Consider the following 13808-nt stretch of genomic DNA (forward strand, 5'->3'; position numbering starts at 1 on the left):
CCCCCTCCTCCTCCTGCCAGGATCTTGTGAGTCTACTTTAAACATATAGAAATTCCTTTGGAAACTTCCTTTACCTCTACCCCCCAAGATGTATATTAGCAATCATCCTCCAAGCATATGGCCCCCGGATATACATCTGAAAGGGCTCCTGACTTTTTAGGAACAGTAATAAATGACTTCTTCGTAACAATAGCTAGCCTCCTCAGGGTCCTGGAAATCTTGTTTCCAAAGTTCCTTACAGACTTTCTCTGTCCCTAACCCCCTCCCGACTTGAAAGTATATATTCAACTTTCCACAACCCCAGTGCTCTTTCTCCCCACTGGTCCTGCCCTCATGCTTTAAGAAAACCACCGATGGGGCGCCTGGGTGGCTCAGGCAGAGCATCCAACTTTGGCTCAGGTCACGATCTCGAGGTTTGTGGGTTCAAGCCTCGTGTCGGGCTCTGTGCTGACAGCTCAGAGCCTGGATCCTGTTTTGGATTCTGTGTCTCCTCCTCTCTCTGCCCCTCCCTCATGTGTGCTCTGTCTCTGTCTCTCAAAAATAAATCAATGTAAAAAAAGAAGACCACTGTTTTGCCCCAAAGATGTCTCAAGAACTCTTTCTTGATCGTTTGCCCCAACATTTCCACATCATTTGTGCCTCGTTCCTAGGGTTGTTTGAAAGATTAAATGTGACGCTCAAGGAAAGCGCCCAACACTGTGCAATGAGCACTCAGTGGGCGTTCTCCTTCTACTTTGGCCAATGTAATGAGCACCCACTGGGTGCTACTACACCTGTGATACTGTGGAGGTGAATCAGGCTCCTTTGCAGCCGGTCCGAGAGCAGCTGCCAGCCCAGGGTTGGCTGCTCCTCATTTGCTGAGATCCCACTAAGAGCGGACGCCAGTCTCCGTTCTCCCCCACTGCCGATGGCAGATTACCCACACCCACCCTTACCCCTCCCAAAACCAGATGTCCCGGGAGTTCAGGAAACCTCATCCTGAGTCCAGCCCGGCCACTAAGTTGGTTCTTGAGCAGCAAAGCAGGCTGTGACTCTGGACTTCAGTTTCCTCATCTGCAAAAGGAAGAAATTGGAGGAGATTATCCTTCAGGCCATCTTTCACCTAACCACCCCCCCCCCCCAAAGCTGGTGGTCTCACGGCTCCAGGGGATCCATCGCGGTGGAGACTAGTTAGCTTAGAGCCCAAGGTGTATAACCAAGGCTGGACTCCTCCACCCCAGCCTCCACCCGGAGCCTTCCCACCCCTCCCAGCGCACCAAGCCTTTTCCCGTAGTGCTGGCGGCATCTGCCTGCGAGGCAGGTGGGAGAGCGAGCTTCTGAGTCTCGCCCCTCATCTTGACTTGGACCTAGATTAGCTTTCAAGCAGAAGCCCAGGGGTGGCCAGGCATGCTCCGCCACTCCTCTTCCTTCCCTAAGACCCGTCCCTGATGTCATAACTGGGTAACTATGACAACGTGTCACGGGGACGGCTAAGGACCTCACAGAGGAGACTGAGTGCCTCATTTCTGAAGTGAGACTAGGAAGAGAAGATGAACAATTGCCTGGATTATCTCGCCTACCCTGTAATCGTCTCTAATCACAGGCAGAGCACGACCTTCAGGAAGAAACTGGACTTTGGCCACTACGTATTTCACAAGAATAGGATACAAATAGGTATGTGGGCCATTGGGGCAGGACACTGTGATTAGGGGTTCTGGAAGGGTCCACCTTAGAGAGATTGACAGTAAACCAGACCAGGACAGGGCTTTGCAGTGATGTGGCCTTATCTGCTGGGTTGGGTCAAGAGAACAGCGTCAGTGACAAAATTTATCATCCACCTGGAGTCCAGTGGGCAGAAATGCTCATTTAAACTCATTAAAGCCAAAGAAAACTAGAGAGGCTCCCAACAGGCTAGTCCTATTTTGGAGGATGAGAGAGACGGGTTTTTTTTGTTGTTTTTTTTTTTTTTTTAATGTTTATTTATTTTTGAGACCGAGAGAGAGCATGAGCAGGGGAGGAGCAGAGAGAGAGGGAGACACAGAATCTGAAGCGGGCTCCAGACTCTGAGCTGTCAGCACAGAGCCTGATGTGGGGCTTGAACTCCCGAACCGTGAGATCAGAACCTGAGCTGAAGTCAGACACTTAACCAACTGAGCCACCCAGGCACCCCGGGAGAGGCTCTCTCACTGGGTGCAAAGAACATCGATCTCTACGTTTTACTTGTTCCCGCCCTCACGTTCTTTTCACGTCTGCTAAAAAACTCATCAAAGATGTCAGCTTGGGACAGTTAAACTTCCCGAACTAGAGTAACGTCGGAATTCAAAATCGTAATGTGTATTAGTAGGACGGTCATTTAGAATGAGTGGGTTTTCCGAGGTGGCTGAGGGGACTCCTGTGTCGTAACGTGGCTCTCTTTTATCCTTCTCTAGTGAAGCCTACTGTCGATACCAAACCTCCGGTGGCACACACGCATCACATTTTAAAGCTGAGCAAACTACAGGTATTTGTTCTTGCCATTTGCAGATGTACTTGACTGATCTTTATCTATGTCCTGAAGGGGTCCAGCTTCCCAGAGCCTCATAAATACCCACCTAACCCAGAGATTTGTTACTCCTCCCCTCCCCTTGCACACCAGCCATTTCCTGTGCTCTGCTCCCGTCTCCATGGTGGCCCCCAATTTGCCCCTCCCCCACCATCCCAGAGGACGGTGATCCTGAGCCGTTGGGTGTTGGACGATGTCACCATGCTGGGGTGTGGTTTCTCGCCAGGGTGAACAAAAGCGAATCGACAGAATCGAATATGAAAACAAGCAACTGTGTCAGAAAATCGCAAACGCCCATCGCGGCCCTGCCAGGGTGGATTGTTGGAACGAATATTTTTCCAAGAGGTAGTGTTCTTTCTCCCCTTTTCATTTTTGGAAAGTCAGAATTGACCTGCCCCTCGTTGAATTTTAGTGCGAGCTTCCCCTGAGCAGGAGGAGGACTCGAAGGAAGGTATCTTGACGGGTAAGCCGGAGAGACCAGATTAAGGAGAATAGAAACTACTCAAAAGGGGGACCTTCCTCTAGCGTTAAAGACTCCTAACTTTTATTGCATCTAAGAGACTTTTTGGAGTCCTATTCAGAGTTTGTCACGGGAAAATACCACATAGTTTTGTCAAATGGTGACCAGAGGTGGGACTCTGAAGCACAGTGTTCTTAAGGATCGGTTCCTCAAATATTTCCTGAGCAACTACTATGTGCTAAGTGCTATGAATAGAGATGAAATATATATATATATATATATGATGAAATATATATAGATGAAATATATCCTTGTATATCTGAAATAGTTGCAATAGTTGAAAGCTGAAAAGAAGCAAAGCAGAACTTGTCCCTGGCCCTTTGTGATGTATCCATAGGCAAGCCCCTTCCCCCCATGACATAAACCAGACATTCTCAGTCCTGGTTTCACATAACCATTCCTGGGGTGCTGCTACCAAATGCCAATGTCCAAGCTGTACCCCAGACCAAGAAAGTAGAATCTTCTAGCAGACATCAGGGTTGAAAAACCACTGATACAAACCTACCAATGCTGTGCACGTTCGCCAGAGTGTAGTCGATTTAAACAGGTATCTGGGGCCTCAGGGATCAGCAGGACAGTGCGTTCCCTGCGCTTAGGCAGCCTGGATTTATGACATCACGACTTCATCCGAGAGGGGTATTTTATTCTTCAACCATCTCAGGATTTTGTGTTTTTCAGCTTGAACAGAGAAACAAGAAACCGGGAGCTAGTGAGAATCACCGTGGAAAACCAGGGCATTCTGAAGAGGCTTGGCGATCGAAAACCGCACTATGACCGCAGATCATCCGAGATAGATTGGCAGGCATGTGGATACTCCGCCCTATTCCCTCGCACACACAGAGTTCGTCTGTGTTCAGAGTAGAGTCGGTCTCAGAAGAGACCCCTGAGTGGCTGAGGGAGCGATCATGAGAAATGCAACAATCGGTAAAAGGGAAGCTACCCAGAGCAAACAAAGCTAAGGACAGGAGCAAGCCACCCTCCTTGGTAGCAAAGCTGCTATGCGTCAGTTTCAGAAAAAAATACCTCCTAGCGTCTTCCTTCGGGCTTTAAAAGCCAAACGTACAAGCAGAGAGGAGGAAGGGTATACCATTCAGTGTGCGGTTGATTTCCTTCACTTAGGAATGACCCTTCAAGAAGGAAAAAAAGAAAAAAGGCATCTGCGGTGTTTTTAAAAACCCCCCACTCCCTGGCTTTGGTCTGTAAGCCTTTTCTAAGCCAGCCTTAGGAGTTAGACTTTCAACTTAAAAAAAAAAAAATTTTAACGTTTATTTATTATTGAGAGACAGACAGAGAGAGAGCAGGAGCATGGGAGGGGCAGAGAAAGGAGGAGACACAAAATCGGAAGCAGGCCCCAGACTCCGAGCTGTCAGCACAGAGCCCCACGCGGGGCTCGAAATCACACATCCTGAGATCATGACCTGAGCTGAAGTCGGACACTTAACCCACTGAGCCACCCAGGCGCCCCTAGACCTTCTACTTTAGCACCAGCCCCCTGGCACTGACATAATTCTCTCTGATTTTTTTCTTTCAAGAATTCAAGGCGCTATATCAGAAATACAACAAAATATCTTCTCTCCGGAGATGAATAGGTATGTCTTCCCATGGCTGCTTCTTACTGTGAAATAACAGTGATCACAGTTGATATCAAAGCCCTAAGAACTGTGTAGATGAAGAACAAGGGGCCCAGTTAAAGGGATGGATTTTGCTCTTCTGTTAGTATAAGGGAACTTAGGGCTGTGTCTTCTCTCCCTATGAGTAGGAAATGACTGGCTTTTGTCATCAGCTTTTGAGTCTTCATGTGAGTCTTAAGGGGAAGTGATTTGTTCCAATAAAACATAAACAGGAGGTCTCGTGGCTTTCCTGTTGTGCCAAAAGTTGAATTATATGTCTCTGTCACTGTTCAAAAGTACCGTTGTGTTGGCATTTTGTATTATTTAACTTTATTAGTAATGGCCAAGTTTGGGATTTTTTTTTTTTTTTTTTTTTTTTATCCCTGGGGAGAAGGATAAATGGACACGCAGGCTTTCCAAAGAATAGGTCTGTGTAATTAATGTGTCTCTATTTCTCTCCCTCTCTTTTCCCCTGAATACAAGGTTACTCACAGTGGAAAAGATACAAGAGAAAGCCCTAGGATTTCTTAGCTGCTTAGACTCTCAAAACACTCCTAAGTGGCTGAATGCTCAATCCTAGGATGCTACAATAAAGCTTGGAACATAAAATGAGTAAGTTACATTTAAGGTACCTGAAGGCTTTAAGTCCCATCCCAAAATGGAGACAGAGTGGGGCAGGCAGAAGGAAGGATACAACCATTTTTATTTGGGGCTATGAAAAGAAGTGTCTATGAGAGAGAAAGCAAGAGAAGCCTACACCATCACCACCATCGTAGAGGGGAGGAAGGCGGGGTAAGATGACCCAGCCACAAACACAGCTCTGTCAAAATGGAAAACAGAAGCACGTGATACGATTAAGGTCCTGACAGCACAGAGAACAAATGCCATTTCTCTGTGAATACACAGAATTGGAAAAGAATGCTTCATTGAAGTTTCCGTGTACTCTGTTCATTTATAAAGGGGCGGCCACAGTGAAAATGTCAAACGTATCTCAAAACATATGGCAAGACAACATTTCCCTGACTGCTGTGACTGGTCATGCTGGGGTTGAGCCTGACTTGATTTAAACTTTTTATTTTGAAAGAGAGTAGATCTTAAATGTTGTCATCACAAATAAATAAACTGTTTTAAAATAGATTCACAGGAAGTTGCAAATAAAGCATGGGGTGGGAGTGGGGCACTCCCACACCCTTCACCCAGCCTTCTCCGCAAGTTAGCATACTTTTTTTTTTTTTTTTTTAGTATCTTGCACAACTGACAAGATGTAGTTTCTAGCTTTTTGGACTATTACGAATAAAGCAGCTATGAATATTTGTTCCAAGGGTCTGCATGAAAATCAGTTTAACTTCCTTGGGATAAGCACCCAAGAATACAATTGCTGGGTTGTATGGTAAGTCTATTTTAGAAGGAACTCGGGGCACCTGGGTGGCTCAGTCGGTTAAGCGTCCGACTTCCGCTCAGGTCATGATCTCACGGTCCGTGAGTTCGAGCCCCGCGTCGGGCTCTGTGCTGACAGCTCGGAGCCTGGAGCCTGCTTCGGATTCTGTGTCTCCCTCTCTCTCTGACCCTCCCCCATCATGCTCTGTCTCTCTCTGTCTCAAAAATAAATAAACATTAAAAAAAATTAAAAAATAAAATAAAATAAAAAATAAAATAAAAAGGAACTACATCAGGGTACCTGGGTGGCTCAGTCAGTTGGGCATCTGACCTTGGCCCAGGTCATGATCCCGCACTTTGTGGGTTCAAGCCCTGCGTCGGGCTCTGTGCTTCAGCTCAAAGCCTGGAGGCTGCTTCGGGTTCTGTGTCTCCCTCTCTCTCCCCTCCCCTGCTCGCCCTCTCTCTGTCTCCCAAAAACATTTTTTTAAAATTTTTGTTTTTCAATGTTGATTTATTTTTGGGACAGAGAGAGACAGAGCATGAACAGGGGAGGGTCAGAGAGAGAGGGAGACACAGAATCGGAAACAGGCTCCAGGCTCTGAGCCATCAACCCAGAGCCTGACGCGGGGCTCGAACTCACGGACCGCGAGATCGTGACCTGGCTGAAGTCGGACGGGACCGCGAGATCGTGACCTGGCTGAAGTCGGACGCTTAACCGACTGCGCCACCCAGGCGCCCCACCCAAAAACATTTTTTAAAGAAACTACAAAACTATTTCCAGAGTGGCTGTACCATTTACCTTTCCACCAGCAATGGATGAGTGCTGCAGTTTCTCTACGTCCTCATCAGCGTTGGATATTATTCTCCATTTTAGCCATTCTGATATGTGCGCAGTCACATCTCATGTGGTCTTCTCATCTGCATTTCTGTAGTGATTAGTGACGTTGAACGTCTTTCACATGTTTGTCATCTGTATATCGTCTTGCATAAAATGCCTGTGAATATCTTTGGCCCATTTTCTAACTGGGCCATTCATTTTTTTAATATTGCATTTTGAGAGTTCTTTATATATTCTAGACCAAATCCTTCGTTGGATCTGTGATCTGCAAAATATTTTCTCCCAGTCTGTCATTTGTCTTTTTGTCCTCTTAACAGGGTCTCTCATAGAGCAAAGTATTTTATTTTAATTTTTTTTATTGTTTATTATTTATTTTTGAGAGAGAGACAGAGAGAGACAGAGAGAGAGAGAATGAGCAGGGGAGGGGCAGAGAGACAAGGAGACACAGAATCTGAAGCAGGCTCCAGGCTCTGAGCTGTCAGCACAGAGCCCGATGCGGGGCTTGAACCCACGAACGCCGAGATCATGACCCGAGCTGAAGACGGACGCTTAACTGACTGAGCCACCCAGGCGCCCCAAGAGCAAAGTATTTTAATGTTGATGGCATCCAATTTATCAATGATGCAAGTGTTCTGTGTTTTGACTATATCGATGTCAATATCCTGGTTGTGATATTGTGCCGTAGTAATGTGCTACCCCTGGGGAAAATGGGTAAAGGGCAGACAGCATCTCTCTGTTATTTCTCACACCCACGTAAAATCTACAATTATCTCGGGGCGCCTGGGTGGCGCAGTCGGTTAAGCGTCCGACTTCAGCTAGGTCACGATCTCGTGGTCCGTGAGTTCGAGCCCCGCATCAGGCTCTGGGCTGATGGCTCAGAGCCTGGAGCCTGTTTCCGATTCTGTGTCTCCCTCTCTCTCTGCCCCTCCCCTGTTCATGCTCTGTCTCTCTCTGTCCCAAAAATAAATAAACGTTGAAAAAAAAATCTACAATTATCTCAAAATAAAAAGTTTAAAGAATAAGTCCATATACCCAAATATAAATTAACTGGGTCCAGTTTATCTCAGTTTGAGGAATTACCTCAATCTAGATTCTTCTAAACATCCAGGTTAGAAACCCGGGGTCATCCTTTACTTTGTACCTCTTTCTCCCTCCCCTGACTACATATTTTATTATTTTTTTAATGTTTATTTTATTTTTGAGACAGAGAGAGAGCGTGAGCATGAGTGGGTGAGGGGCAGAGAGAGAGAGAGAGAGACAGAATCCAAAGCAGGCTCCAGGCTCTGAGCCATCAGCACGGAGCCTGATGCGAGGCTCAAACCCACGAACTGTGAGATCATGACCTGAGCCAAAGTCAGAGGTTCAACGGACTGAGCCACCAGGCGCCCCTAACTAGGTATTTTAAATCGAGCACTCCTATCGCTTTGTCTCTGTGTGTGCTGTTAGTTTCCCTTCATCTGAGAATGTCCCTTCCCTTTCATTCCTTAAGGATAATTTCATCACATATAGAATTCAAGATTGACAGTTCTTTGCTTTCAGCACTTTATAAGTGTTGTGTGACTTCTTTCTGCCTCCATAGTTTCCTTTATAGGCAATACTAAAATAGAACTTGAATTGGTATCCCTTCCTGGTTGTTTCCCCGTTTTTCATACTTTAGCTAAGTGTTCAGCTTTCAGAAGATTAATTATGATCTGTCTAGTGGATTTCTTTGGTCTCAACCTACTTGGAGTATATCAGCTTCTTGAACCCACAGGTTTCTAACTTTCACCAACTTTGGGGAGTTTTCAGCCATTATTTCTTTGAATACCTTTCAGCCCCACATTTCTCCTCTCCTAGGATTCTGATGACACAAATGTTAGCTCTTTTGTTATTGTCCCATGGGTCCCTTATCCTTTTTCTTTGTTGGGATTGAGTAAATTTCATTGATCTGTCCTTAAATACCCTGATCTGATCTTTTGTCGTTTCCATGCTACTACTACTGAGTTCATCCAAGTTTTAACTTTCATAGTAATTTCTCATTTCTATCATTTCCATGTGGTTCTTTCTCATAGCTTCTATTTCTTTGCTAAGCTTTTCCAATTCAAGAGAATTTGCAGTTGATTGTTGCAGCATTTTTATTATAACTGCTTTAAAATCCTTGTCAGATAAATTCTAACATCTGAATCATATCAGTATTGGTATCAGTTGATTGCCTTTTATTTACATTGTTGTTTTCCTGGTTTGGGGTATGATGAGTGATTTTCTATTGTATCCTGGACATTTAGGTCATTACGTTAGGGATCTTTTAATTCTATTTACATCTTCTATTTTAGCAGGTGGGAGTCCTGTTTAGGTGTAGTATATTGGTTCTTTTATGGGTTTTACTTCCAACGACCGTTTCCTTCTTTGCTTTTTCTTTCTTTTCTTTCTTTCTTTTTCTTTTTTCTTCTTTCCTTCCTTTCCTTTCCTTCCTTTCTTTCCTTTTTTCTTTTCCTTCCTTCCTTCCTTCCTTCCTGTTTTTCTTTTCTTTTCTTTCTTTTCTTTTCTTTTCTTTCTTTTCTTTTCTTTTCTTTTCTTTCTTTTCTTTTCTTTTCTTTTCTTTTCTTTTCTTTTCTTTCCAGTTTTATGTTTTATTAACACGAATATGACATGTACATAAGCTGTCTATTCATTTTCTTCTCTGAGCAGCCTCGCATTGGGGTTGGTGACTCCGATGGCCAGCTGGGCTCCTCTTTCCACAAGGACTTTGTGGTTCTTGGAGGAGATGCTGGAAACGATCTCTGCACAGGAAGGTTTGCTGCTCTTCAGTGGTACTTTCAGCTCCTTGGCATTGTAGACTAGGAACTTCCAGAAGCCACTGGGCAGCATGGACTTTCTTTTCTTGTCACTCCCATAACCAATGTTGGGCATCAAGATCTGGCCCTTGAATCTTCTGCGCGCCCTATTGTCCGCGCCTCTGGGTTTCCACCATTTGCACTTAACTTTGACATATCAGTCTGACTGGTGCCAGATGAGCTTCTGGGTCCTCTTTTTCACGATCTTGGGCTTCCCCAGGGGTCTGAGGGCAGCCAGGATGCCGAGTAAGAGCTGGCTGCCACCTCCACAGGCAGCATCGAGGAAGAGACGGCAGTTCGGTTTGTTTTTTGAGCCCTTGCAATACTATTCTGGTCTGCGTTGTTCTTTTGGTGCAGCTGGGGTTCCTGCTCAACCCCTGCCGGTGTCTTCTGTGGTGTCAGAAGGTGCTTCCCTGGGTCGCATGGTGTTGCTGGGCCTTCTGCAGAGGGACAGGCAGGGAGACACAGGACTTTGCAGCTGCTGTGAACAATTCGGGCCACCTGCTGGCACGCTGGTCTGAAACTAGGGCTGGGGTTCGCCGTAAGTCTCTACTGGGCTCCCCCTTTCTTGTCCTTTGGCTGAGAAAGCAAGCTTTCCACTTTTTTTTTCTTCCTCCTCTTTCTGTTGGTGGCTCTGGGTTGCAGGCCCCTTCAGAGCTTAGTCCAGGGTATATGGGAAAGGAAAAGAAAACCCAGGGAGATTCACCACTTTGTTGTTCCTTGACTCTCAAGGGCCCGAGCCAGTCCACCATCTTCTTTCTAGCTTTCAAGGTTTCTAGCTATCATGGTTTTTAAGCTTTCAAGGTTTTTAGTCGTACTTAGAGAAGGAAAAACTGATTCTGCACCATCTGGTTCTAAAACCACAAGCCTGCCTTTTAAAGGAAGCAGTGGTGGGGCGCCTGGGTGGCGCAGTCGGTTAAGCGTCCGACTTCAGCCAGGTCACGATCTCGCGGTCCGTGAGTTCGAGCCCCGCGTCAGGCTCTGGGCTGATGGCTCAGAGCCTGGAGCCTGCTTCCGATTCTGTGTCTCCCTCTCTCTCTGCCCCTCCCCCGTTCATGCTCTGTCTCTCTCTGTCCCAAAAATAAATAAACGTTGAAAAAATAATAATAATAATAATAATAAAAATAAAATAAAGGAAGCTGTGGTTGGAGACTGTATTCAAAGGGCAGGAAAAAATAAAATAGATAAAGAAATTGACCCACATCAGCTCCCCCAGTTGGTTCCTTGGTTCTGAACCGTATGACTCAAAATTGGGCCTTGAGCTTGGTCTGGTCTGTTGTCATTAAGTAAGTCATCAAGGGCTATCATTTTGGTATGCATGATTCCGGGGACTGGTGGCACAAATGGTGTGACGCTGGGTAAGTGGATGGATGTAAAACTGTGATGGGCTACGTGTCTTTATGTGCGTATTCAAGCACACAATGGTTTTAAAAGCACAATTGGCTAAGGTTTATCCTAGCTGAGCACTGCCTGAAGGAGGATGGTTGTAACTTTCTTAAACCCCTCTCCTGCAGAGAGTGGAGGGGGTGGCAGGCATGGTTACAAACTACTGGATCAGGGATGGCAAACAGGATTAACTCATTTGCTAATTCTGCTGAATCGATGCCGGATACTTTGTCCTGAAAGATCCAAAAGCAGGGCTTAGATTCAGGGACATGTTCCATGAGTTCTGTGTGCCGTGGATATAGGAACGGGTGGTGGCAGCACATATGCCTCACCCGTTTAACATCCCCGATCTAGAAAAGTCCTCCAGAGCTCACATTCTTCCCATAGACACAGGCAGGGCTTACCTGAGTTTGAAGGCCCAAGGGTGGAAAAAAAAAAAAAAAGCGATCTATCTTGAAGAGTATGTAATAAAGAGATTTCTTGGCATGGGGGCCCAGAGCGATGGGCTTTTGCAAAGATTTTGCCCAGTGGTTCAGCACGTAAATAGTTCTAGTTGGAATGAGACTTGGCCTGATATTTACACAAGTCTTACCAACATCTATTTGTAAACAAGTGCGTGTTTTGTCTTGTTTTGTTTTTTAGCAAGACTTTTCTGCCTTTTACAAAGAGTAGAAACACTTTCCAAATGACCTCTGACTCTGGGGCCCTACCTGTTCTACTCACAGACTCAGTAGCAGACAAACAGCTGTAGACACAGCTCATCTCAGGGGCCAGGAGGTGATTCAGATGGGAAATAAAGCAGGAATCACATTTCCACGCCTTGCTTCATCATATACAGGAAGAGAATTATTACCATTTTATCTGACAGTTGTGTAAAAATACTAAGAAGCCAAAAACGCCTGTTGTGTAAATGAAATACAAAAAAAAAAAAGAAAAAAGAAAAGGAAAAAGAAAAAGAAAAGAAGGCTTTAGGTGCTCAACCACTGTTCATATACTGGAGGAAAAACCACCAGAGGGGACTTGGCTAAGAGTTGGTTGTTGTCTCTCAAGGGTCCTTTTGACCTCTGCGTTTTCTGCCTCGGTGCTGACTTTAGATCCTGGCTCTCCTGTGTAACAACACAACTTTGTACGTGTCATTCACACGTCAAGGGCCAGCTGCCTCCCTGCCCTGCTGCCTTGTGGAAGAGGTCAAGACTCCTTTCACTTGTGAGGAATCTAGCACCTGGTCAGTGCAAAGAAGTCTGCGTCCTTTTGCTTTTTTAGAATGTGATCCTGGCAGGTGGACCTACCAGGTTAGTGAGCTACGAAGTTGCAAAGGTGTCTTTGTAGGAGAAGGCAAAAATGGAAATTTCGACATGGGCAGCAAATCTCACAAGGGATAGAACTTGCAATGGGTAAGCAGCCTCCTCACAATCTTAACAGTTACACCCCCCGCCCCACCCCTGCATTTTGTTGCAAATTCTAGCTGGAAACACAGCCCTCACATATAAGTCAATTCTTTAACGGGTGGCCTCAATTATGGGACCACAAAAGGACGAGGCAGCGGAAGATACGGATTAATGACCATCTCTGGTAGGGAGACTTGAGTTCAAACCCTATGGCTCTGCCATTTCTTTAGAACTATGTGAGCTTGGACATGTTGCTGAAACTTTCTAGGCCTGTTTTCCTCATTCGGGTAATGGGGTGATAGGCCTACGTCATAGGCTTGGTGTATTTGTCAAAGTAATGTATATAGTGGCCTTAGCATAGCTCCTGGCACAAAATCAAGACTTATACACACTGGCTATTAACAAGAAATCAAATTCTCTGAGCAGCTAAGATATATCACAAATCCTGTGACGTTGAGCACTTTTGCTCAAGGACAACCCATTAGGCCCGCACTGAATCTTTATACTTTGATTTTGACAGTCAGGACCGATTTGTCTTTGACAGGGGATATCATTTGGTTTCCCACGACCTAGCATGGCAAAAGCCTCTATAATCTGAAGGTGGGGGTAGGGGAGAAGCAGGGCAATTGTCAGGGACAAGAAGGACAAGTGATGGAACAGAACAGAGCAAAGCCAGGGCTCCATTCTAGGAATCTTGAGGGTATTTAGAAAAGGTACAAGCAGCCTTGTATTCCTCCCGAGTCCCTGAAAACACCACTGTGTCGTCCAACAGCCCAGTGATTCATGACGACGGTGAAGTGTGCCTTAGGCTTCAGATAAAGTTTGTGCTCGATATTTAAGAAGGCAGAGAGCCAAGTTTTCCACTGCCAAGCAAACACTATCAGGGAGGTCAAAATCAACACGTTAGTGCTTGATGACAGGGGAGTCTCAGTTGCATGGAACATCTCGGTGGGCAAAACAACTCAATTCCCAACAAAGCTGAATAAATGAAGCGTCGCTCTGTTTATAAAGCTTAAACATCTCTGGGGCACCTGGGTGGCTCAGCTGGTTAAGCAGCCGATGTCGGCTCAGGTCATGATCTCACGGTTGGTGGGTTCGAGCCCCGCGTCAGGCTCTGTGCTGATGGCTCGGAGCCTGGAGCCTGCTTTGGATCCTGTGTCTCCCTCTCTCTCTGTTCCTCCCCCACTCATGCTCTGTCTCTCAAAAACAAATAAACGTTAAGAAAAAAAAATGTTTAAAGCTTAAACATCTCTGCAAATCGGCACTGCATAAATTCACCCCCGCCTCCCCCAAAAGACAGTGGCCACTTCACTTTGGTGCAAAGAATCAGGGTCAACTTGCCTGTGACACTTTTA

The 13808-nt window shown here is 45.7% G+C and overlaps 1 protein-coding gene and 1 pseudogene across 1 annotated transcript; one reads left to right on the forward strand and one right to left on the reverse strand.

Moving 5' to 3' along the window:
- The first annotated feature begins 1475 nt into the window (after positions 1-1475).
- CFAP97D1 (CFAP97 domain containing 1) lies at positions 1476-5263 on the forward strand. Its single transcript, XM_045489096.1, has 6 exons — positions 1476-1653; positions 2409-2479; positions 2748-2866; positions 3720-3843; positions 4574-4630; positions 5135-5263. The coding sequence occupies exons 1-5, from the start codon at positions 1530-1532 to the stop codon at positions 4628-4630; spliced, it is 495 nt and encodes a 164-aa protein (XP_045345052.1). The 5' UTR covers positions 1476-1529; the 3' UTR covers positions 5135-5263.
- Positions 5264-9459: 4196 nt separating this feature from the next.
- Positions 9460-11827, reverse strand: LOC123602925 (annotated as a pseudogene).
- Positions 11828-13808: the final 1981 nt, after the last annotated feature.

The sequence above is a fragment of the Leopardus geoffroyi genome, chromosome E1 (assembly GCF_018350155.1).
Source record: "Leopardus geoffroyi isolate Oge1 chromosome E1, O.geoffroyi_Oge1_pat1.0, whole genome shotgun sequence".
Classification (NCBI taxonomy): Eukaryota; Metazoa; Chordata; class Mammalia; order Carnivora; family Felidae; genus Leopardus; species Leopardus geoffroyi.